General features: G+C 38.4%; 1 protein-coding gene across 1 annotated transcript in view; it reads right to left on the bottom strand.

Moving 5' to 3' along the window:
• Nucleotides 1-1,054: 1,054 nt before the first annotated feature.
• Nucleotides 1,055-26,314, bottom strand: part of SLCO2A1 (solute carrier organic anion transporter family member 2A1) — a 42,818-nt gene continuing 17,558 nt past the window's right edge. The window contains exons 2-14 of the mRNA XM_063442260.1: nt 16,111-16,248; nt 13,605-13,767; nt 13,261-13,491; nt 13,063-13,161; nt 12,099-12,232; nt 11,046-11,127; nt 9,463-9,627; nt 5,326-5,524; nt 4,453-4,579; nt 3,976-4,145; nt 3,826-3,890; nt 1,725-1,848; nt 1,055-1,516 (exon numbers count right to left, since the gene is read on the bottom strand). Of these exons, the coding sequence (XP_063298330.1) occupies nt 1,396-1,516; nt 1,725-1,848; nt 3,826-3,890; nt 3,976-4,145; nt 4,453-4,579; nt 5,326-5,524; nt 9,463-9,627; nt 11,046-11,127; nt 12,099-12,232; nt 13,063-13,161; nt 13,261-13,491; nt 13,605-13,767; nt 16,111-16,248 (1,818 nt within the window). The 3' untranslated portion in view covers nt 1,055-1,395. The remainder of the gene's footprint in view (nt 1,517-1,724; nt 1,849-3,825; nt 3,891-3,975; nt 4,146-4,452; nt 4,580-5,325; nt 5,525-9,462; nt 9,628-11,045; nt 11,128-12,098; nt 12,233-13,062; nt 13,162-13,260; nt 13,492-13,604; nt 13,768-16,110; nt 16,249-26,314) is intronic.

Below are 26,314 nucleotides of genomic sequence, written 5' to 3'. Positions count from 1 at the left end.
TAGCATAGGACTTAACATTTAAGCTACAGTATATGATAACAGATCACTGAAGGATCAGAGATAATAAGTCCTTGTTACTATTTACAATGAAGAAAATATCACTTAAAATAAGCACCCTAATAATTGTTCTCTCACGCTTTAAGTATAACTGTACGTTAGAAATGTTTGTTGGAACAAAATATATGCTATTATACAAACAGAACTTTTGCCCAGAAACCTCAGTGTCAATGACCTATTTCTGTTTGTTAGTCTTGTTTTCTTTATAAACACCCATTTGTGTTATCCATTGTCCCAGAGATACCAGCTCTTTCATTTAATAGGTAAAGAGATGATCTAGCCTTGGAAAATGTTCCAAATGTTCCAAAAGGTCACTTCTTTCCTTGCCAGGTCCACCATTTGGACTTCTAGACTTTGATACCATTACATTACTATTACTGAATAACTGATCCCCAATGATGTTGAAAGAAAATGGCTCATTTGTAGAGATAAAGTATCTCTGGATAGTTATATGAAAATACTGCACAATGTTATGTGTATCTCAAAGGCCACAGCAGCACAAATTATTCCCAGATTGTTCTTGCCCATTAAGGTAAAGAGGTATCAGAAATGGACACAGCAACTTTTCTTTTCCCAGACAGGGAGGTCACAAAAGTAGCAGCATTGTGTTAGGCAGGTGGAAACTTTTTTGGCCTAGAGGTGTCAATAACCAATTTAAATATAATTGATATATTACTCATACTGACCCTTATTTAGCCAATTACCCAGATTTTTTTTTTTTTTTTTTAATATAGAACCATTTATGGCTTGTCCTAGAGTCAGGAGATAATTACATTCATTCATCTATCCACAAAGTCCAATTATGCCCTCACAATAATTAGGAACCAGCAAAAACATATTATGACATGTCTTCCTGGGTTCTGGGATTCCCGAGTCTTGAATTTCTCATCCCTGAAGTTGGTATTTCAGGAACTTTCTACTTAATTTAATGCCCAATGTTCAAAGTGTCTCTCTCTCTCTTTTTAAAAATTTTCCATAAAAAATATTTCTATGAAACAATAAGAAATGGATATTTATTATATATGGTGAATAATTTAAATGTCTGTTGCATTTTAGTGATATTTACGTATGGCTGCTTATATATATATTACAAAAAAAGATGTCTGTTAATTGCACATTACTCTCCAGGTTGTTTGCATTTTTCCGTTCCTTTGGGGCAGAGAGGTCAACAAACATATTTCCGGACTTGTCCCATTGACCTCTGCACAGCCGCTGAGCTGTACATGGCATTGTTTTAAGGGGACTTGGCAAGACTTGTAGTGGCTGGCCCCTGAGGAATACAAAGTTTCAAGGAGGGACAAAAGTGCATCAGTCTCTCACATGTGTTAGTGAACAGTTTTATGCTACACCAGATTCCTTCTCTTGGACGTTGTATTCTTTGCTTTTTTTCACCTTCCAGACAATGATACTCAACAGGCAAATTCCTAGGAGTTTGAAGCCCATCTGAAGACCCAAGTACCTGCAAAGTAAATATTGTTGGTGAGATGTTTGAGTAATATTATTTTCAGTCTAATCTGATTGAACACCTGGTAGTAAGTCCTACTAACATGTCCAAATGCACAAGTTGTCATGCTGTGTCCCTGATGTCTCAGTCCAGTCTACGTCAATATAATTGAGAGATAATTAATGGTCCAACCAGCTTCTTCACCAGTTCCATCCCTACATACCTGTTCCGCAGAAAGTCATTATTGTAATATCTGCATGCACCACGTGTCCCGTGGCATGACATGTCCCATTTGATGCATGCTGAATCAATCACAAAACCGAAGAGAGCTGGTGCAGGTAACCAGGCTGTAAATCACAAAAAAAGCACAGCTCAACATATGAATCATGAAAATAAGGCTTCATAACATACTTTGATTAAGATAAAATGTCAGGGTAGTTTGGACATTATTTTTTAATGATTTATTACCACTTTCAAACACAAAATGTCAGAGGTACTGAAGCTCAAACTGAACTACTGTTACCATGATGAATGTTCAGATAATGCCTGCTGTGATATGTTCTTCAAGGCTCAAAAACAGATGGAGCTCCACGGGCTGACTGTTTCTGCTTGTGTGATTAGTCTACTGGTACTTAAATCTCTGCTCAGTGTAAATCTTTATATCACGGCATACTCTATATTCTTCCTTTTGGGACCTCAAGCATGATATATTGCATGGCTATGTGAAAGACTTAGATAGTGCACTTTATAAAATAAAACATGTCATATTGTTTTCAGAGACCAGCCAGCTACGTTTACAGTTCCTATCTCTTGATGCCTCGTTTATTAATGTTTTATATGAGAATTTTATATCTTTATCTCAATTACAGTGTTGAATGCCTGAATGTGGGGATTCATTATCTATAACGTCAAAAACCCCTGTTGACTGCATCAGTAGCATAACCCCCTCTCTTTACTTTTATTACTCATATTTCTCTTAATTTCCCTTCTCCCCACTTGGTGGTCATTCTCTAAATATGTTCCATTTACACGAAAAGCTTCTCATTGTCATGAGATTTTAAAGGATACTGATTGATGTTTTCTTTCAGATATTTTATTATCATCTGTGCTGTCAATTTTGCTAGATAATTGTCATCCTACTTTTGTTATGGTGTTATCGCCTGTAGCATTACTCATTCATTCCTAGTAAACTCAGCAATATAGGGAAATTAGCAGTAAGCAAACTGACAGAGGAAAGTTTAATTATGGATGAGCAGATTCGGGAACTCCCAAGTTATGTTCAGAATCAAAGTACCGTAATACTTTTTGTGGTGAATTATAATCAATAATATTGTGATCTGGCTAGAACAGAGCAATAATGTAAAGGTATAGGTACACTTTTAAATAGCAATATTAGATATGATAAATAGAGAAATGTATCCTCATTGCTAACAAGATGATTGGTATGCAGGTATATCCTGAAATCACTTTCTATAAATAACTTTGTAAGTTCAATCTGCCAGACACCGTGATAATAGGACTTTTCTTATTCACTGTATAAGGTAAACACATAACCTAGTAAATAATTTTTTATATTTTCTCTTCACAATTTACTTGATTCGCTAAATATTATGTTTCCACAACTATCCTTGAAGTCATAGCTTGCCATGCAAATAACCACAGACAGACATTGTGTTTTCAACTTCAAATTACTTTGAAATTCCAATCCAGTGAAAGGATATACTGAGACAAAGTAGGGACTGCTTTGTCTCAGCATTTTTTCCTACATCTGACACTTCAAGACAGTGGGTGTCAATCCCCAGTATCTGCAGGGAATTGGCTCTGTCTTTTAAGGATCCTGCAGTCTCGTGAGACTTCCGTAGCCTTCAATGCTGTACTTTCGCTCATGTGCGAGATTACAGCAGGGACATTTGCTGGAAGAGGAAGGGGACCGTCCAGAAGAATATGGCAACACCGTTGAGGGGCATATTAAGGCAAGTTAAATTCCCCTTAGCCGTCCCTCCCGGCTACCTTGGCCACCGGACCCCCAGCAGCAATGTCACAGCCTCATTTGAGGACCCTATTTAACCCTGCACTGCAAGGAGTCCAAGGTGTAAGGATTGTATAAGTAAGTGGATAATCTCATAAGGCATTTGGTTGCTTGGATAGGATACGTATACCGGTGTTATGCATTCTGTTGTGGCAGGTTTATGCAATGTAACATGTATCTAAATCCTCATTGTGTCAGCCTAAGTTGGAGTTAAAAACTCCTGAATAATTTTGTGGATGCTATGGATAATTCCGTGAATGCACTTTTATTTCAATATATATGAACAATAACTCACCAAGAAGTCTCATTAGAAGAAACTGAACACCAATTGCAAATGATTTTTCATCCTGAGGCACCACCCTACAAATATAAAGAGTTGATATCAGTGAGGAAATGCATGTCCCCCAGGAGCTGGGCGGTATAGGTACAGACTAACACTACCTACCGTAAAACCATCATATAGAGAGGGTTGTGGGAAAGGCATGCAATGAGCCCAGCAAATGAGATGAGGAACATGACTGGCAACAGAAGGTGGGCACAGTTGGCAATACAGGACCCTGAATGTGCTGTCCCTTTACTCGACCTAGGTTCAACACAGGTGCAGTTCATATAGACCTGAAGGATTAGAGAGAAAAATAAATCCAGAGAATTACAGAATAGCTAGAATACCTTAAAATAGCTGAAAATGTGTTTTCCATCAGCTCTGTAATAAAGCAATTATAGTAAAATGTATCAAAAATATTTCAGGAAATGGAAAATTGTGTTAATACACCTGTTAATCTAAGATAGAAAATGTTTCTTTACAAAATTAAAAGTGAGATGATGATTTGGGAAAAGAAAAATCTCCACTTTGTCTTTACTGGGATAATTTTGCAAATATTCCATTTATAGGGAAAGAATCAATAGAGCTGCATTTACTCACCTTTGCAGACGAGCTGTATGTAGTACAACCGGCGTGACATGGAGACAGATATTCCACTCCATTAGACCCACAAACAGGATTGAAGACAGAGTCCAGGCAGCCACACTGGCTGATACAGTTGGAAGTACTGGCAATTTAAAGTAGCGGAAGAATTGAATTAGAAAATAGATGGCAATTGGATGGCGCTCTATAGACTGTGTCTTGGTAAAGACTTCCTTAACCACATATGGCATTCGTTGCATTAAGAATACTACTTTTAAGAGGAATTCCTTATGTTGTATATTTGATAAGAGCTCCATTCATTATGATATGTTATTATAGCCAAAGGTACATTCATGTACCACAAACCTACATGGATAATTACCGAACCTAAAATGTTATAATTGTATTGCAAACATGACTTTTTCAATATAATTTAAAGGTAACGGAATGTTAAGATAAATGTGTTTGCTAGGTATCTTGCTAGGTATCTTGCTAGGTATCTTAGCAATACTGATGTCATTATTGTCTATTCTCATTTCGTCTCTCATCTCGAATTCTTGACCTTGGCTCATTCTCCAACTTGTCTTGATGAAGGTTCCCTTCAGTGTGCGAGTTTGCCCATTATAGATGATGCACCCTCTGATGGCCCTCCCACCCGCCCCAATTACATACCTCTTAATAATTTGAGGCATGTTTCGTTATAGGTGAAGTGTTAAGTCCAGCCCAGTAATACACTACTATCCTGTTTATCTACCTTTCCTCTTGTTAGGTTGAGTTGACTGACTTCTGAATGTTTGGTATGCAGATCCTGACAGTATATAATTTTGTAACAAGAAAAAAAATACAATGGGCCTACATAAATAAAAATGTACAATACTGGAAATCCTGTACCTGTCTGTTTTATTGTCATTGATGCCGCCCAGCTCTTGCGTAGGACAACCCATGAAGAAAAGTGGAACGCACAATAGTATTGAAAGAACCAAGATAGCTAAGGCAAATCGAGGAATTATTTTCACTGTGAAGCCATATTTTTTCATGATGATGCCTCCTATGAGCATACCTAGAGCAGCCGTAGGAAGATTCACAGCCCCTGCAAAGACATGAGTCAAGGAACTGTTAATATTTTTATAAAACCTTTAGAAGTCCAGCTTAAGATAGAAATATCGAAATTATTTTTTAAATTACTAATCAGAAATATTATATTTAATCATGGATTTCTACAAAACTGGTGAAAAAAAAGCATCATCTTCTATCTCCGTTGATATTTTCAGTGATATTTTGGACTTAAAAGCACATACATCACTTGACAATTATTTCTTTAGAACAGCAAGCAAACACTATTAAACAAACATACCAAGTAAAATAAAGCAAGACAAACATTGAAAAGTATGTAATAAACGTATATAAATATTCTATAACCTTTGTCAGATTGCATTATTAGGCACATCTCCTAATTTCAGACCAGTCCTCAGACAGAAACATAGCATCATTCTGCAGCAGCACAATTAAGTGACACCGGAACCTGCTCTGCATGATCACACTGATCCGACATCCTCTCTTCTTACCCTGTCTTGATGTTGCAAAGTGAAGAGATCTTCCATCTGCACGCTGTAAATGTGTCAGGCATGGCCAATGCACTTTTCCAGCATCCCTAGGGATTGGATACTGATTGGTTAGATCAGTGTCCCCCTGGAGTGGGCATGGGAAGCATAAAAAAGAATCTGGATCTGGTAACCTTACTCATAGCAGGATTTAAATATTGATGTAACCATACAGAATATAGTGGTGGATTACTTTAAAGGATCACTATAGGGTCAAGAACACAAACATGTATTCCTGACCCTATAGTGTTAACACCACCCTCTAGCCCCCCTGGGCCCCTCATGCCTCCATAAATATAGTAAAAATCTTACTGTGTTCACAAATGAAGCTGTAAATCTGCATGCTGTTAGACTCAGAAAAACAAGCAGTCTGCTGACATATGGTAGCCTGATCCAATCACATTGATTCCCCAGAGGATTGGCTGAGACTGACAAAGAGGAAGATCAGGGGCAGAGCCAGCATGATTTAAACACAGCCCTGGCCAATCAGCATCTCTTCATAGAGATGAATTGAATCAATGAATCTCTATGAGGAAAGTTGTGTCTGCATGCAGAGGGAAGAGATACTGAATTACAGGATGCTGTGCACAGTGCTGCCCAGTGCTCTGCTGACAGCAGATCTGAGTGGATGGAGGCATATTATGCCTCCATCAACTCCGAAGTCCCTCTGGTTCAATCTGAGTGAACACAACTGGAAGTGTTCCTAGCGTTCAATGTAAACAATGTATTTTCTCAGAAAATACAGTGTTTACACGAGAAAGGCTCCAGGGAGCTATAGTTCTCACCTGAACAACCTCATTAAGCTGAAGTTGTTCAGGTGACTATAGTGTCCCTTTAAAAGTTGATTGGATTATATTTAGCACAAATACATTATTTATCATGGTCTATCAATCTATGACTTCTACTAAGATATATTAAAAGTCTATTTGTCAATATTTAATTAGTAATTCTTGCCAGTAGTATTCAGAGGGCATAAATGATTTCTCCTAAGTGTTTCCATTGCCCTTATGAGTGCTGTCCTCTCTCTGTCTGTCTATCTAGATTCTATAACCAAGGTTCTATAGAGAATATCTCAGAACATAGAAACATAGAATGTGACGGCAGATAAGAACCATTCGGCCCATCTAGTCTGCCCAATTTTCTAAATACTTTCATTATTCCCTGGCCTTATCTTATAGTTAGGATAGCCTTATGCCTATCCCACGCATGCTTAAACTCCTTTACTGTGTTAACCTCTACCACTTCAGCTGGAAGGCTATTCCATGCATCCACTACCCTCTCAGTAAAGTAATACTTCCTGATATTATTTTTAAACCTTTGTCCCTCTAAGTTAAGACTATGTCCTCTTGTTGTGGTAGTTTTTCTTCTTTTAAATATAGTCTCCTCCTTTACTGTGTTGATTCCCTTTATGTATTTAAATGTTTCTATCATATCCCCCCTGTCTTGTCTTTCCTCCAAGCTATACATGCTAAGATCCTTTAACTTTTCCTGGTAAGTTTTATCCTGCAATCCATGAACCAGTTTAGTAGCCCTTCTCTGAACTCTCTCTAAGGTATCAATATCCTTCTGAAGATACGGTCTCCAGTACTGCTTACAATACTTCAAGTGAGGTCTCACCAGTGTTCTGTACAATGGTATGAGCACTTCCCTCTTTCTACTGCTAATACCTCTCCCTATACAACCAAGCATTCTGCTAGCATTTCCTGTTGCTCTATTACATTGTCTGCCTACCTTTAAGTCATCAGAAATACTCACCCCTAAATCCCTTTCCTCAGATGTTGAGGTTAGGACTCTATCAAATATTCTGTACTCTGCCCTTGGGTTTTTACATCCAAGATGCATTATTTTGCACTTATCCACATTAAATGTCAGTTGCCACAACTCTGACCATTTTTCTAGTTTACCTAAATCATTTGCCATTTAGCTAATCCCTCCTGGAACATTAACCCTGTTACATATCTTAGTATTATCAGCAAAAAGACATACCTTACCATCAAGACCTTCTGCAATATCACAAATAAAAATATTAAAGAGAATGGGTCCAAGTACAGATCCCTGAGGTACCCCACTGGTGACAAGCCCAAGCTTCGAATATACTCCATTGACTACAACCCTCTGTTGCCTGTCACTCAGCCACTGCCTTACCCATTCAACAATATTGGAATCCAAACTTAAAGATTGCAGTTTATTGATAAGCCTTCTATGTGCAACAGTGTCAAAAGCCTTACTGAAATCTAGGTAAGCAATGTCTACTGCACCACCCTGATCTATAATTTTAGTTACCCAATCAAAAAAATCAATAAGATTAGTTTGGCATAATCTCCCTGAAGTAAACCCATGTTGTCTCTGATCTTGAAATCCATGTGTTTTTAGATGTTCAACAATCCTATTCCTTTAACATGGTTTCCATCACTTTCCCCACTACTGAAGTAATGCTTACTGGCCTATAGTTGCCCGACTCCTCCCTATTACCTTTCTTGTGAATGGGCACAACATTCGCTAACTTCCAATCTTCTGGGACTACTCCTGTTATCATTGATTGGTTAAATAAATCTGTTAATGCTTTTGCTAGTACACCACTAAGCTCTTTTAATAGCTTTGGGTGTATTCCATCAGGTCCCATTGACTTATTTTTAATTTTTTTTAAATCTTTATTTTTGCAATGGCAGATCGTATGGTAAAGTAACAAGTTAGGCTTGTGCAAAAGCCATATGATAGTACATATGTCAATTATGCATTACAGAAAGGAAAAGAAAGTCGAGTTAGTTTGTCGAGGGTTTTCTTCCTGTTGTGTTGGTTGACTTTGTTGCCCTCTGCCAGAGTTTAATGTTTTATAATTAAAGAAGAACAAAAACAGAAAACCTTAGGAGATGTTGCGTTTAACATGTTATGTAGGAGTGGGATTGTGGTTGGTGCAGTGTTATTCAGGAGGTTTGTTAGTGTGTTTTTCCCATTGACTTATTTGTCTTTACTTTTGACAGTTGAAATAGAACCTCTTCCTCTGTAAACTCACGTGTAATAAATGACTCATTTATCCTTTTTCTTAACTGAGGTCCCTTTCCTTCATTTTCATCTGTAAATACCGAACCAAAATATTCATTGAGGCAGTCAGCTAGACCTTTATCCTTCCTTCTTTTGTTTTTAATCTAACTAATCCTTGTTTTACTTTTCTTTTCTCATTTATGTATCTAAAAAAAGTTTTGTCCCCCTATTTTACTGACTGTGCTATTTTCTCTTCTGTGTGTGATTTGGAAGCTCTTATAACTTGCTTAGCCTCTTTCTGCCTAATCTTATAGGTCATTCTGTCTTCCTCACTCTGGTTTTTTTTATAATTACTAAATGCTAACTTTTAGTTTTTTACTATTTTGGCCATAAACAAGGTGCATAAATGAGGTGAACCCTAAACATTAAAGAGCTGTATTCTCACCAATGAGTAAGTTGGCATAGGATGCGCTGGCTCCATACTGTTTTTCCAGAAACTTGTTGAGGAATGTGGATAAGGCAGCAATAACTGATGAAAAGCTGCACTGGGCCAGAACCAGAATCAAGAAGAGAGGGTTCGTAAGCAATCTTACAAAGAAACGTGGGAAACCTGCAGGTAACGGAGAGAGTGTTAATGCTTTTTGCTTATAGACACAACACACAAAAATGGATGAGTCAGGTGACAAAACCAATAAACATTATGGGGCTGGTCAGGTTACTGTTTCAAGAGTAGATGGACAACACAGATTAATACACCAGGATTAAAGGTTCAGGTGACAGCGACAAACACAAAGCAGCATGTTTTGGGATATATTGACCAGCACTCATATATTGATGAGTGACGTTGGAAAACACAGAGTGAGAAATATAGCCTTAGCCTACCTATAGGTGAATAACACTGAGTAGCTCACAGTATGGATGTGTACAAATAACATACTAATAAATGGTAATTTAATACATTTAATGTAAAGAGCCATGTAGGCCATTTTTGTAAATATAGGTTTCAGATTAATTCATTTTTTTGTAACCTCACTACACTAAAAAACATAATGTGACATATTTTTTACTTCTTTCCCTCTTCTCTTACCCCGCCTCCTCCCACTATATAGCACTACCTTTTGAAAAATTCAAAGATATCTGAATACAGTTTTATTAAGTAAAAAGCACATTGTGGTACTGTGATAACATAATTTACATTGTGAAACTATGTCCTTAAGCAGTTAAATAACACCCTATCACTGTAGTCAGTTCGTACACAGCCTCCGGTATGGGAATCTGGTACGGTATGCTTTTCTTACGCAATGTTATTTTGCCAGAAACAAGCAAATAAAGGTGACGTAGAGCTGGGCATGTCTGTATCTGTTAGAAGACAATTTGACAATCTATATTTTCTGAACAAATAGTTCTAAGAAAAGGAAAGTATTTGCAAAATCAGCAAAACATATAAAAATGCATTAACACGGAAAGACATCTGGGAGCTCCCCAGCTGTAGTGAAAGTATAGCTCACATGTAGCTTTTCCAGAATAATGGTTGGGGTTCCACCACACCTGTAGAGCTCCCTGTTTTGTACGTCCATCTGGCATCATACCTACGTTTATTCGTGTTTGCTGTGCCAGCTTCTACACACTATTATTCACTGGGAATTGGTGGAAAACTAGCAAGAAAATGAAAGATTTGGGGCTAAAATAATCAAACTAGAAAAATTCTCTAATTCTGCTATTCCAGCTAGGCTACTTTGGCCTGAACTTCACATTTTTGCTCTAAATTTCATGCAGTTAGCTGTTATGTAACAAACCAGAGTTTAAATATAGATAGTGCTGGGAAATTTGAGATATTGGAATCCTTCGAGATGTGTCTGCAATAAATATAATTGGCCTTTTACTACCATTGGAAGTTTTTCAGGAATAATATGTACCACCAGGTATTATAATGTTATTGTTATTGTGGGCAGATAGCCAGTAAATTAGCATGTGTACAGCCCTTCCTGTGATATAACAGAGGGAACCCCCGTGGTCCAGTCTGCTTACTCTTAATGAAGTTGGAAAGAGAGCCTTCCTCGGTTGTGACGTCTGGACTCTTTCTTAGAACATTCTCCTCTGTGGCACAATTCTAAGAAAACAAGGAACATAAGTGAGACTGTGGCAGGAGCTTACACTGTCTTTAATCACAATGTATGACTATTATTTGATCCTGGATATATATAGCAGATTTTATTTCTTTCACTGTAACTGCACTGAGACTGGCTATTTATAATTATAACAATTTCTGGACCACCGGTGGAAGCTCTTTTGTACATTGCCCAAAAGTTGGGCAACTTCAACACCTATCACTCGTTGTCACCTCTAAATTTATCTGGTTGACAGTATCTGCAATTCCCTGTTCTTCAGAAATATGTTGCTGTTTTGGGGATTTGCACATACAGGTTGACCACAATAGCCATCACTCTGCATAATAGGATAATGGGCATTGTAGTTTGAAAGTATCTGGACAGGTGAAAGTTGCCCAGTGCTGATCAGCCTTACAAAGATTTGGATTTATAAGAGATATAGAAATTATTGTATGATATTACACATTTTCATATTACTGCGATTTTGTTTCTGTCTTTGATAATGTTATTTTCATTTGCTGGTTAATACTTTTTACATTTGTTGAAATGATAAAGAAAACGCATTGTGGAACAATATATGATAGAGGAATTCATACCCTATCAGTCGGAATATACTCCTCATAGTATTTATTCAGAAAAAAAAAATATATATATATATATATATATATATATTCCAATAAAAACAAATTAAAAATATATATATATAACTGCAGTCTGAACTTACTCCAGTGTGATCATCAAGCTTGATGACCTGTGTCTAATCAGTTGTATCTCATTGAAAATCATCGTATGCTCTTATCAAACACTGTCTCAGAAACGGCACGGTTTTCATTTGCAAGGCTGCAGAGACAGCATCTCTACCCCGTAACCATGTCATTGAGGTGAACTGATTTTGCTGTAAGGATGATTCCTTTAACTAACAAGACAGCAAATCACAATTAACATAACAGATACATTTGTTAGAAGCTTTTACCTTGGATTTTGTCATATGCCGTGGAAAGAAGAAATAGGGTATAGACGTAATCACCATGCATCCAGATGCAATGAGTAGACCAACCCACCAGGCGCCAATCCAGCGGGGGTCGCTCGGGTTGATACTTAGTTCCTCTGAAATCAAAAGCCAACACATCTATAAAAATCCATCCTATACAGTCCAATAGTTTAGTGCTGAATCAAAAGAATAATGGAACTGCACTCCTGTACACTATATCCACTCTAACCTCCATACAATAGTACAACAACAAATGTGGTCCTGGCACACAGGGGTCATTAAAAAGACAGATTTAATGGACTATAGGGTGACACACAAGCAGCATCGTTTCGACCTCTATCTGAGGTCTGTTGCTGTATCTGCTCCATTAAATCTGTCTTTTGAATAACCCCTGTGTGCCCGGACCACCTTTATTGTTGTACAATTGTTTAGTGCTGTCCTGCTTTGCCATACTCCCTATATATATATATATATATATATATATATATATACGTATATGTCATATTAGGTATCACATCTGTGAAACATTCTCTAGTTATAGGATGACAGACTCAGAGCCAGGAGGCAGGTGCGTATCACCTGAACCAGGGCCAGCCCAAATTATAGCATTCCCTCGAAAAACTGATTTTACATTAAATCCTTGCTTTTGTTATTGATTAATGATTTGACAACTATGGGCACACATGAGATACTTACTTAAATCAAATAAGTAATTATATAGCAACTACAAAAGAATATTTGCCAAAATCCAATCTACGTAAAAAACATCACATTACCTTAAAAAAGTACATTCGTAATACCCTTCTCTAGAACTAATAGACAGCTTGGCAATTCTGCAAGGTTCTCCTATAGTTCTATAATTTTGTGGAACTGGGGAGTAAGCGACCCATTCCCATATTTGTTCAAACTCAGACAGTGCTTGAATGTCTTCATAATATCTACTCACCAACGTTTACTCTTCCAACATCAACAAACATTCTGAGGGTTACCGAACCCAGGAGATACCCAAAGGCTGGACCAAAAACAGCCACTGCAAAGAGGATGGCTGCAGAAAGGAGAAGATCAAACCTGGGCGTTAGATCATGTACACATCAAGTTAAGGGCTATTTACCAAACACGTATTCACATACTTGGCTTTACTTACCAATGTATAATGGAGAATTGTTTGGTCCTGCAAAGTCATCTACATAAGAAATGCCAAAAGGCTGGATGGGTACAGTGCCGATACCAGCCAGCAATTGTCCCACTACCATGATTGCCCACATGTTTGTGGCCTCTGGGTTGCTTGATCCAGGTAACTGCTTGCCATTTAGACTTGCACAGGTTGATGTCCTGTTCTCTTTTGTACACAACTCTCCATAATGAGATTTGTTTCCTGCCCAAAGAAAAACCATGTAGTTAAGTTTGATTACTTTTTTTACCCAGGTTGAATGCAATTTATCTCTGATTAAAACAATTTTGTTGCTGTTATTGTTGGTAAATATGTACCATTTTCCAGTGAAGTGTATTGATACTTTTCAGACAGGAAGTGTGGAAATGTGAGGAGGAATGTGCCTAGACCTAGCAGAAGACCACCTATACCAATAACTCGTGGCCGGTGGATTCTGCTTCCAAAGTAGCTGACAAAGATGATGAGCACAGCATTGCTGATCTGTGGAGTGAAAAAGGAAAAAAGTTATTATTGGTTTAACTAATTAGAGGATGAAACGGTAACATTGGTCTAAAAAGTCAGAAAAAATCCATGTCTGTCTTGGCTTGGAAGAGTTTAAAACATTATTCTTCAAACTCATCCTCAGAACTTCATCTGGTCATGATTAGAGGAAACCCTTCTTTTATTAGCATTAAAAAGTGTGCGGTTTTTGTACGATCAATTTCATTTAGATTTAGTAGTTACTAGGTCATGGGTATTTGCAGCAGAAATGTTTCTTTGGTGTATTTTTTAAGCATCCTCAAGCAGAACAACGCACATTGCTCAGAAAATGGCATATTAATTTCACATTATTTTCACAGCTGCATAAACTACTTCACGGCCCTACACAATCTCAGCTCAGAGGTGTATGGTAATGATTTATAGCTAATCCCTACGAAGTTGATCAAGCAAGGATATGAAGGATATGTAGGAAAGTACACTTTAGGACATCTAATTCTGATAAAACAACTTCTTCTAAGAGGTCTTGATTTGTGTTTACATGTAAAAGATACATGCACGAGAAGGACATTCTCCAACAGTATATATAGGTGTTTGTCCTATACTTTGTGAGTCTGTCCACATTGTCCTATACATTGTCCCACCAAATGACTTACAGGGAATCATCATCTGAATTGACAGTGAAAAGGGGATATAACTGGAAATATTTTTCTGTCCTCTGTGTCTTTTAAGATGAGAAAATGGTGTATAATTCTAAAGACTTTACATGGGGAGGAAACGAAATGACGTGGAAACAGAATAATCATATAATTTACAATAAGAAATAAATCCACCAATGTGTACCAATATCTCAACTCTTAGTGACTTGAAGTGTTGGTGGTGCCTGGAGTCTGTATGTGCAGTGTTCACCTACAAACGAAGTTTAACCTTTCTGCAGCCAGGGATGTAAGTCCACCACTGGCAGCGTCATTGGGTAGTCATTAGCCAGCCCAGAACTAGCGTTTTGGTCTGGCATATGTCAATACTTTGAAACTTTCAATGCACAGAAATTAAGTCATTGACTGAGAACGGTCAGCATTAGAGCTCAGGAAGACCAGGAAGGGGGACAAACCATCGCTAAACTGTTTTCCAAATTACTGGGAATCAGGTCAGGGTACTATTGACAGCATAACCACTACAGTGAGATGTATATCAACATCTAGTAATAATGAATGGTGACTTGTTAGTGGATGATGATGACAAAGAACACTAGCTTCAAGAGTTTCCTTCCTTGACACTGTAGAGAGAAGTGTTGAGAAGGTCTAAATCACGCATCTCTAACTCCCGCCCTACAATGCCCAATATTCCCAGGCCATCTATTGCATCCCTGGTCTAATCGGTGTAAGGTATGCATTAATCTGCTTTGTTGAGAGGGAATGCAAATATTTAGCAGGTTAATCTGCACTGATTGAAATACCGATAAGGTATGCACTGAACACCTAAAGTAAACAATGTGTATCGAAACATGAGATTCAGTCCTGATGTAAACAAAGAAATACCATATATATGCAAGCTTGAGAAAGGATACAATGTCAAGTGATCTTAGGTTATATGTCTTTATTTCAGATGGATTATTGCATCTATTTAATAAGAGAAAAGAAATAGGGGCTAATATCTCAACAAGTGTAATATTGTGATGTGAACAAAGTGTACTTGTGTACTGACCTTGGTAGATAGAATATGTGTGTACACACTTCAGCAGAGAAACGTTATGGAGTGATTTAATCAGTGGAACAAATATATAGGACTGGCAGTGATTAGTGATAAACTATGTTTGCAGGTATGAACACAGTACAAAGGTATATAGTTAGGGTGTGAACATGTGAAACATTTTTACAGTTACACAGACTGTACTTATCTCAATAGTGAAAAATTACTTCCTGGGCTAAGCAGTCAAAAAGAAAATGTCTATGTTGGCCTTCCCCATAAAAGGTCTGTCGAAGAGTAAACATTTAATAAAACAAGCCTTCTGTGGGCTAATGGTGTAAGAATCTGTTGTAAATTACAGGTGAGAATTTCGAGCTGGTCTAGTGACAAGCAGGTATGTAGAAGGCAATCTACAAGTAAGCGTATATGTATTAGTCTATCGTTTGGGCACATTCGGAGGTTACTGACCTCCACCTACCCCCACTAACCACATTCGGAGGTTAGAGAGGGTAGGTGGCTACTAATTTTTAGCAGTGGGAGCATCTGCAGCAGTGGGAGCATCTGCATTAGTTTTTTTCATTGAACTGTTATGCTTCTCTTTACAAGAGGGAAATTTCAGTTTGTTACACAGGGCTATCTACAGTGGTCCAGAAATCTTACCTCATGGATGCTCGAAAGAAGGCCAGAAGAGGAACTTGAAAGTCCAAAGCGTTTCTCTATGGTGGTCAGACTACTCTTGAAGTAGGCACTGTATAGAAGCTGTGAGAGTTGCAGGAGAGCATGGCAAAGCACAAAGACCTATAGGAAAAAAGGGTCAGTTGTAGATTAACTTGAAACCGTCACTTTCTATATCATATTTTCCATGTGAACACTCCATCAAGCTATTGATAACAAACCTGTATTCTACACATTGTGAACACTGTCACACATAGCTTCAGAAAGCAACAACAGTAAGAATACAGAACACCTGTATAAAAATGATATTTTACCAGCCCATCGAGGCGTTATACAGTTTTTACAAAAAAATATTTGCCAAAATTAACTGAAAAGAGATTTATTTTTCATTTTGTTTTTTGAAGAAAAACCAACAGCTTCAATATAAACATAAAAGTATGCTTTTAGCCTTTTTAAATGATTTGATACAAAAACAAAAAACAGCAAGTAAAGCATAAAGAATGATTTTTGTCATATAGCGTGCTTTCATTTGCATTAGTTACATGGGTGACTGCAATTTACAGGAGAGGGAATGAAAAGAAACACTCTTTCTTCCAACCTGAGTGGGCATTGATTCTAGATTTTATCATTTTCTCATTTAGAAACATCTATGGACAAACGGAGGCCGATTAAGTATCTTTGGGGTCACAGGTAGGAGTTCAATAAATTCTCCATAGCTGCAACCTACCTATTTAGTGAATAGGCTCAGTACGGTATGTTGGTCAATTCAGGAAGTTTAGATTGACCAGACCATCCCTGGCCTGTTCTATGAGTTTTTTACAATCTTGTCCTGAGTAGACTGCTCTTGAAATTGTTCTCATCATAAAATAGTGAAAATATGTCCCACCTCCGAAAATATAAAATTTATTTTACCTGATTTCAATATTGCTTTAAACAGTACAGTGTTATCCCCTCTTTCCACATGGTGGCATCAACATGAATTGTGTGCTTATGGACTATATTTCTCAATGTTATTCAGTCAACCTAAATGGTTACTAAAACCATTATAACCACTTCAGAGTACTTTCATAATGCTGCCAGAGATATAATTCCAGCTCCAGCAGCTTTCATTAGCCAACCTAGAATGTTAATGGCTAATGTTAAATATGTGCATATTAATAGATTTTCATTGACTGAGAGCACTCAACTACAACTAACAGAGAATAAATGAAAGAGTATTGGCTTCCAAATTCTGCCCTTCGGCAGAAGTTGGATGTGGCAAGCCACCATTCTTGAAGGTTCAGTGTACGGTGAACCTCACAAATAAGTGGCAACCATTGCAAAATGGTATTCCCCCTTTACATTAAATTTTGCCATAGTAGTCCTGTCGCCATAATCATTATAGCAGGTTGTAGTGGTTAGGATGTCTGGAGAAACCCTTTCATAGCCCAGAAACATCCGATGTTCCAAACATAACTAGCAGCATTCTAGGAATCTTTTGTTCATTTGTTTGTTTTTGTTTAGACTGCAGAGTATTCATATGACCAAACGCCAAAACCAAGATCTTACCCAAAGTAAAGAGAAAAGAGATACAAATCAGTTAAACTGAGAGTCGTAACATTATCATTTTGTGTGTGTTTGCCATTCTGCCATAAAATAACTTAAAAATAGAGACTGATTTTCCATAAACTATCCGTGATATAGAACAAAACACAAATCATTCAGGACATCAGCTATTTTTATCTGTGGTTCCTTTAAAACCTTTGAGCCCCACTGCACAGAGCCTAAGCATTACTTTGTTAAAATAAGAATAATTTCTCATCCTGCAGCCGCCTACCCTGTCTCACCTCACACAGTTTGTACTATCAATATTTATTTTACCCTAATTTACCTTCTTACTCTACACTATCTTCAATATGTGAAAAATGTTATATATTTGTTTAGTTAGCTAAAGAACGCACACCTGGCAATCCATTCCCTTTGGCCCCAGTGCTCTTTACCTCTTGTGAAATTATACCTCACTTCTATGAGTTTAAAAGCTTGTTTGGGTCCGGGGGGCGGGGCCGGACCGCCAAGCTGGATGGCAGCATGCAAGCTGAGCTCCTGCAAGCCATCAAACTTTATTGTCATGCCTTAACTATGGTATCCTCTTACTTCCTGGTTCCACGGAGCTTAGCCACACCCCTTTATGACACGGTCTCCCTATTTAATCCGACCGCACCAGCTGATCGACGCTGGATTATTGAACTACGTTCCGTACTCACGAACCGGCTACAACATCGTTGTGAAAGCCCTCTGTTACCGGACCGGACTGGAAGACTTCAAGTTCCCTTCACCTCTCCTCATCCACGACTAAAGCTGAACTCTCTCCATTCAGGATAACCGCCTCTGAGGAGATCTCGGGAACCAGTGTTCTATGTGCCGGAAGCCAAGTAAAACCTCTGTGATAAGCGTTGCATCTCAAAGCTGTTATTTCCTGTCTCCAAAGTCCTTCGATAAAACAAACCCGTTACAGCTAACTTCAACTCATACTTTATCTCAGTTAGCTGCATCTGTCTTGCTTCAGTTAAAGTCTATGGAACAGCTATTGTAACTTCTTATCACCTAATTCATTAATACTACTAAGAGACTCTTTCTGATTCAGTGTCTGCTAATTACTACCGTTTACTACTTAAAGCTACAGTGCCTATAATTGTGGACTTCAGTTATCGTTTACTACTTAAAGCTACAGTGCCTATAATTGTGGACTTCAGTTATCGTTTACTACTTAAAGCTACAGTGCCTATAATTGTGGACTTCAGTTATCGTTTACTACTTAAAGCTACAGTGCCTGTAATTGTGGACTTCAGTTATCGTTTACTAATTAAAGCTACAGTACCTGTAATTGTGGACTTCAGTTATCGTTTACTACTTAAAGCTACAGTGCCTGTAATTGTGGACTTCAGTTATCGTTTACTACTTAAAGCTACAGTGCCTGTAATTGTGGACTTCAGTTATCGTTTACTAATTAAAGCTACAGTACCTGTAAATTGGAATTAAAGTCAATACCTTTTACTTTTTATAATAAATATTCAAACTATAAGAAATCTGCAGTTGTGTTCCTTCATAACAAATGTTTAGACGTGACAGAATAATCCAGCCATTGTAATGGAACCAGCAGATTTCGATTCTACGATAACTACGCTGAATCAAAGAGTTGATACACTAGCCCAAGGTGTGCAAGACCTGCAAGTTACTAACGAAAGAATTCTCACTTATGTCAGAGATCTACAAACTCATACTCCTCATACTATTCTGCACTCGGCTAGTGATCCTGCTGTATGTAACCCTGAAAAGTTCTCTGGAGATCGTTCAAAATACAGGGAGTTCCTCAACTCTTGCAAACTATTAATTGCTTTGAAACCTAGATCTTATCCTACAGAAAGAACTAAAGTTTGTTCGGTTATTTCCTTTCTAAGAGGTGAACCTATGTCATGGGCCCATTCCTTTCTGGAAAACGATGACCCCATCTTAGACTCACTGGATGAATTTTTTGAAGCCATGTCTCTTCTCTATGAAGATCCTAACAAACAAGCTACAGCTGATTTAACAATCAGAACTCTACAGCAAAGAAATAGACCCGTTGAAGATTACATTGCTGAATTTAAAAGATGGGCAGTAGAAACGCAATGGAATGACATCACATTGCGCAACCAATTTCGAATTGGTTTATCTGAAGCTGTAAAAGATGAACTATCTAGAACAGAACTCCCTACTACTTTGAACGCTCTAATTCACTTATCAATCAGCATTGACAGAAGATTAAGAGAAAGAAAGGCCGAAAAAGCCCTTTTACATTCTAAAGACCGCAAACCTTTCACTCCCTCAAAAGCTCCAGAAAAGACTTCCTTACCAAGTGAACCTATGGAAATAGGGGTAATAAGAAGTCCTCTCACTCCTGAAGAGAAGAACCGAAGACGTCAATTAAACCTATGCATGTATTGTGCCTCTCAAGATCATTTGGTTTCTGATTGTCCCTTATTAAAACGGACAAAGGCCGGTAGGCAAACCTATACCTCTGCGATCTTCAGTGCACTCCCTTCTACACCAACCACTCAGTTCACTCCTATATCTCTTATACTACAGTGGGACAAGGTGAGAATTATGACTGAAGCTATCATCGATTCTGGTGCAAATGGAGTATTCATCGATTCAACCTTTGTAACAAAGAATAAAATTCCTTGTGTTCGAAAAACCATTTCTGTTCATATTAAAGTGATTGACGGCTCCCTTATCTCCTCGGGACCGATTCTTCATGAAACCATCCCTCTAAAGGTAACCACCAATCATATTCATACTGAATTTCTAGTATTTGATGTTATTCCATCACCTCTCTATCCCGTTATAATAGGGATCAACTGGTTAAGGAACCACAACCCTCAAATTTCTTGGTCTCCTTTCTCTCTCACCTTTAACTCACATTATTGTAAAGAAACATGTTTACAGCAAATTCCTATTCTTCAGATCTCCAAAGAACCAACTATACCTTCTTGTTATTCAGACTTTTCAGACGTATTCAGTAAAAAAGAAGCTGAAACGCTCCCACCTCATCGTTCCTACGATTGTCCTATAGACCTCATACCTGGTGCCCCAGTACCTTTTGGGCACATCTACCCTCTCTCTGAGGCTGAATTGCAAATTCTCAAAGAATATCTAGATGAAAACCTACGGAAAGGGTTCATTAGACCCTCTAGTTCACCTGCTGCCTCAAGTATGTTTTTTGTAAGAAACAAAGACCAGACTATACGTCCTATCATTGATTACAGAGCCTTAAACAAAATAACAGTTAAAAATCGTTATCCTCTTCCCCTCATCAATGAACTGGTTGAACGATTGAAAACTGCTACCATCTACACTAAGCTTGACCTTCGCGGGGCATATAATCTCATCAGGATAAAGGCTAATGATGAATGGAAAACTGCTTTCCGAACAAGATATGGCCTCTTTGAATATCTGGTGATGCCTTTTGGCCTCTGCAACGCCCCTGCGACTTTTCAACATTTCATAAATGATATCTTTAGAGACCTATTGGACGTCTGTGTCATCATTTATTTAGATGATATTCTCATATACTCCAACACTCCTGATGAACATAGAAAACATGTCAGATGGGTGTTATCCAGACTCAGAACTCACAAACTATTCGCTAAACCCGAAAAATTTATTTTTCACGTCAAAGAAATAACCTTCTTAGGTTATGTTATCTCCCCTCATTCAATAGGTATGGATAATTCAAAAGTCGATTGTATCATCAACTGGCCTGTTCCCTCTACAGTAGAAGAATTACAGCGATTTCTAGGGTTCGCCAACTTCTACAGAAAATTTATTAAAAACTATTCTGAGATAGCTCACCCACTCAATCAACTTAACAGTAAAAAAACATCCCTTCAATTGGAACGAGAAGGCTCAAACTGCCTTCAATGAATTAAAGAGAAAGTTTACAACAGCTCCTATTCTTCAACTTCCAAATCCTTCATATCTTTATGTCCTTGAAACGGATGCTTTGGAAATTGCAATTGGAGTTGTCCTTTCTCAACACAAAACTCCTCACGAACCTCTTCATCCTGTCGCCTTCTTCTCACGATCATTATCTCCTGCCGAAAAGAATTATCCTACAGGGGAAAAAGAATTATTAAGTATCAAAGTGGCTTTAGAAACCTGGAGACACCTTCTTGAAGGTGCTCAGAACTCTTTAATCATATATACTGACCATAAAAATCTTGAATATCTTCACTCCAATAAAACACTGTCTGCTCGACAAGTAAGATGGAATCTCTTTTTTTCCCGGTTCAACTTCCAAATCGTCTTTAGACCTGGGTCTAGAAACAAAAAGGCTGATGCCCTTTCCAGGATCCATAAAGACACTAAAATTGAACCTCCTTCGCCTACAGTCATTGGAATCTTATCTTCTCTTATTGACGACATTAAAGATCTCAGTGAAGATGCTCTTGAACTTCCTAAATCAATTAAATTATCCAAGAAAAACGGTCTCTACTATTTTAAAGACCGGATTTATGTACCTCCCTCTTTCAGAATTAAAGTACTCAAATTTATTCATGATTCTCCTCTGGCAGGTCATCCAGGTATAAAAAAGACCCTTGAATTGTCTAAAAGATACTATTGGAGGCCTCGTCAAGACCAAACTATTGAATCTTATGTCAAATCTTGTTCTGTATGCCAAAGATCCAAACATGTCCATCATCAACCATTCGGTCAATTATTGAATTTACCGATTCCTGAACGACCTTGGCAATCCATTTCTATGGACTTCTTGGTGGAATTACCTCCTTCTCATCATCATACCACCATTTTAGTGGTAGTAGACCGCTTCACGAAAATGTCTCATTTTATTCCTTTAAAGAAGTTACCCTCATCCTCTGAACTTTCGAAAATATTTCTTGACAACATAGTTAAACTTCACGGACTGCCAGACGAAATCATTTCAGACCGAGGAACTCAATTTACCTCCAAATTCTGGAATGCATTATGTGCCACTCTTCATATCCAACGTAAACTATCATCTGCATATCATCCTCAAACAGATGGACAAACTGAAAGAGTCAACCAATGCTTAGAACAATATCTACGCTGTTATTGCTCTCACTTACAAGACGATTGGATAACATGGTTACCCATGGCAGAATTCGCATACAATAACTCTTTTCATACCAGCAGCAAAATTACTCCATTTCTATCCAATTATGGATTTCATCCTTCCTCATTTCCTGCTCAGACAGTTTCTTCATCTAATCTCTCCGATTCGAATCAAATCTCTCATATGTCCTCTTTATTCAAGAAATTGCATGAAAATCTAGAATTGGCCTCCTCCAATCAAAAGAAGTTTTTTGATACAAAAAGACAACCTTCACCCTCTTATAAAATCGGTGATCTTGTCTGGCTTTCCTCAAAGAACATCTCTACAAACCGTCCATCAAAGAAGTTAAGTTCCCTTTTTCTTGGTCCTTTTCCAATAATATCGGTTATCAACCGTAATGTTGTTAAATTGAAACTTCCACCTACTTTAAAGCTACATCCTGTTTTTCATGTGTCCTTGCTGAAGCCTCATCATCCTGACCCTTTCCAAAGAAATGTCACTACTTCTCCTGATCCCATATTGGTCCAGGGTGAAGAATACGAAATTCAAAGTATACTGGATTCAAGGATCCATCGTGGCTCTTTACAATACCTCATCAGATGGAAAGGATATGGAATTGATGAAGATACATGGGAAAACTCCTCTGTCGTACATGCTGACAAATTGATTTCCAAATTTCACAAACGTTACCCTTCTAAACCAAGTCAATAGCACCCAGAGGTTGCTCATTAAGGAGGGGATACTGTCATGCCTTAACTATGGTATCCTCTTACTTCCTGGTTCCACGGAGCTTAGCCACACCCCTTTATGACACGGTCTCCCTATTTAATCCGACCGCACCAGCTGATCGACGCTGGATTATTGAACTACGTTCCGTACTCACGAACCGGCTACAACATCGTTGTGAAAGCCCTCTGTTACCGGACCGGACTGGAAGACTTCAAGTTCCCTTCACCTCTCCTCATCCACGACTAAAGCTGAACTCTCTCCATTCAGGATAACCGCCTCTGAGGAGATCTCGGGAACCAGTGTTCTATGTGCCGGAAGCTAAGTAAAACCTCTGTGATAAGCGTTGCATCTCAAAGCTGTTATTTCCTGTCTCCAAAGTCCTTCGATAAAACAAACCCGTTACAGCTAACTTCAACTCATACTTTATCTCAGTTAGCTGCATCTGTCTTGCTTCAGTTAAAGTCTATGGAACAGCTATTGTAACTTCTTATCACCTCATTCATTAATACTACTAAGAGACTCTTTCTGATTCAGTGTCTGCTAATTACTACCGTTTACTACTTAAAGCTACAGTGGCTATAATTGTGGACTTCAGTTATCGTTTACTACTTAAAGCTACAGTGCCTATAATTGTGGACTTCAGTTATCGTTTACTACTTAAAGCTACAGTGCCTGTAATTGTGGACTTCAGTTATCGTTTACTAATTAAAGCTACAGTACCTGTAAATTGGAATTAAAGTCAATACCTTTTACTTTTTATAATAAATATTCAAACTATAAGAAATCTGCAGTTGTGTTCCTTCATAACAAATGTTTAGACGTGACATTTATGCTTTGAATTCAGGTTTTCTAGCTCTAGAACCAATCACCAGCGGCGGTGCACAGAGCTAAAGGGACACTGGATCCAGGGTGAGGCTGGCTCACCGAGCTGCAGTCCCCTGGAGGAGAGGGCACGGATGCCCCAATCGAGGCCTACTCCGGCGGTGAGGGGGGCAGACGGCCGCTGCCCCCTCTATCCTGCCTAACAGAACCCAACCTGGGGCCCAAACGAGCGTGAACGAGGCCCCGTTCCCCCCCCTCTGGACCGGTGGGGGTGATCCCGGTCCTCACCCCGAGGCCCTGACGAAAATATGGCGATTGAAGCTGTGGGGCCTAACAGCCAGGCCCAAGATGGCGGATGCCATGTGCACAGAAGACATGGGGAGAAGCAACTCACTCCCAGCGCTCTCAGCCAACACTGTAACCTCTGCCTTCCGACCCTGCCCAGGGAAGCGAGACAAGCACTCCGCATCACGGCTGCAACACCAGGGAAGCCGGCGAACGGCTCAGAGTGCGGCAGGGCTGGACTGGACTGTGTTTTGCTGCCTGCTCTAGTGGACACTCACCCACTGCCGCATGAAACGGACGGAGCAAGCACCGGACAGCAACAGAACTCCCCCTGTCTTGGAGGCCCAGCAACACCACAACAATGGCTCCCCACAGAGGCAGCACTGGTAGCTTCTAACGGCCGGGGTGAAAACAGCATCAAAGAGACATCACAAGACCCAGCCTGAATATCAAATATGATCAAACTTGTAAAACTACTGCTATCCAGATGCATCAAGCGACCTTTCATACCTAGCAAGTATTCTGAGCATAAACTTAACCTTGGTAAAGAAATTAGATGTGTATGTTTAGCTTAAGCAAATATGCAAATCTTCTCTATATCACTTTCTTGCCTCCCTCATGTCTCAAACTTGTTTTAAAAAAAAAAAAAAATTGTGCAGCATCTCTTGACTATCCGTACTAACTGTTTATGCTGATCCCATGTGTTGTATAAGTCAGTGTGTATGCCTGTAATTTGCTCTGCACTCAAAAATAAAAAAAATAAAAAAAAAAGCTTGTTTGGGTCCCATAAAGGCACATTCCAGCTATAAGGACAGTTTTTACGTACATTAAAGCTTAAGGGGGATAGCATGCTTAAAATACATGATGGGGGCTTTCTATGTTTTGCGTGAAAAAGTACATTTTTCCGTAAAAAAAAAAAAACACTACTTCTTTGGTTTCTACTGCATCTAAGGATGCAGTTGCAAATATCATGGCATGTACATGTGTAGCACAGCATTTAAAGTTACTTCAAGTGCACATACAAGTTAATGCAACATGCACATATAACATGAAACATCTTCTGCACGACATCGCATACTTACTTCAATCCAACGGCAATCCAAACATAATATCCAAGACAAGGAAATTATTTTGATTTACTAAACTTAAAATAAAATTAGCATTCAATTTGGATACAAAGATGATGATCTGACTATATTATGAACCCCCAGTGCATTAAAATTTCTTAAAATAAAATAATGTTTAACTTACCTTTTTTCAGTGCAGAGGCTGTGTCGGCTTACCTCTCCACCTCCCGCAATATCACATAGAAACATGGCCACATAGGGGTTTCTAAAAAAACTGCCATGTTTGACATTGCAGGGTTAAAAGGACAGATACACTGCAACCCAACCAATTCATTCAGATGGAGTGGTGTTGATGACTACAGTGTTTTTTTAACAAAGAATTCTGATGTCAGAGCTGCTTGATTTCTGAGAACCGTCTCATGCTTCATTCCGCATGTTTTCAAAACTTATAACCCCACTCCTAACTGGGAAAGCTACATCAAGGATTTTCTGATTTATAGTGGGTTTAATGTTTTGATAATACATTTCACAACACTTTCTGATAAAGGAAATGAAAATGTCAATGTCGGATTCTCTGAATGGTTCGGTCAAACTGTGAGATGAAGGCTTCCAGATTTCGTAATCTAGGAAGGCATTTTACATTTAATATAGAAGATATACAGTTTAGCAAAGA

The sequence above is a fragment of the Pelobates fuscus genome, chromosome 2 (assembly GCF_036172605.1).
Source record: "Pelobates fuscus isolate aPelFus1 chromosome 2, aPelFus1.pri, whole genome shotgun sequence".
Taxonomy (NCBI): Eukaryota; Metazoa; Chordata; class Amphibia; order Anura; family Pelobatidae; genus Pelobates; species Pelobates fuscus.
Note: the sequence above shows the minus strand (reverse complement) of the source record. Positions and strands in the feature narration are given on the sequence as shown.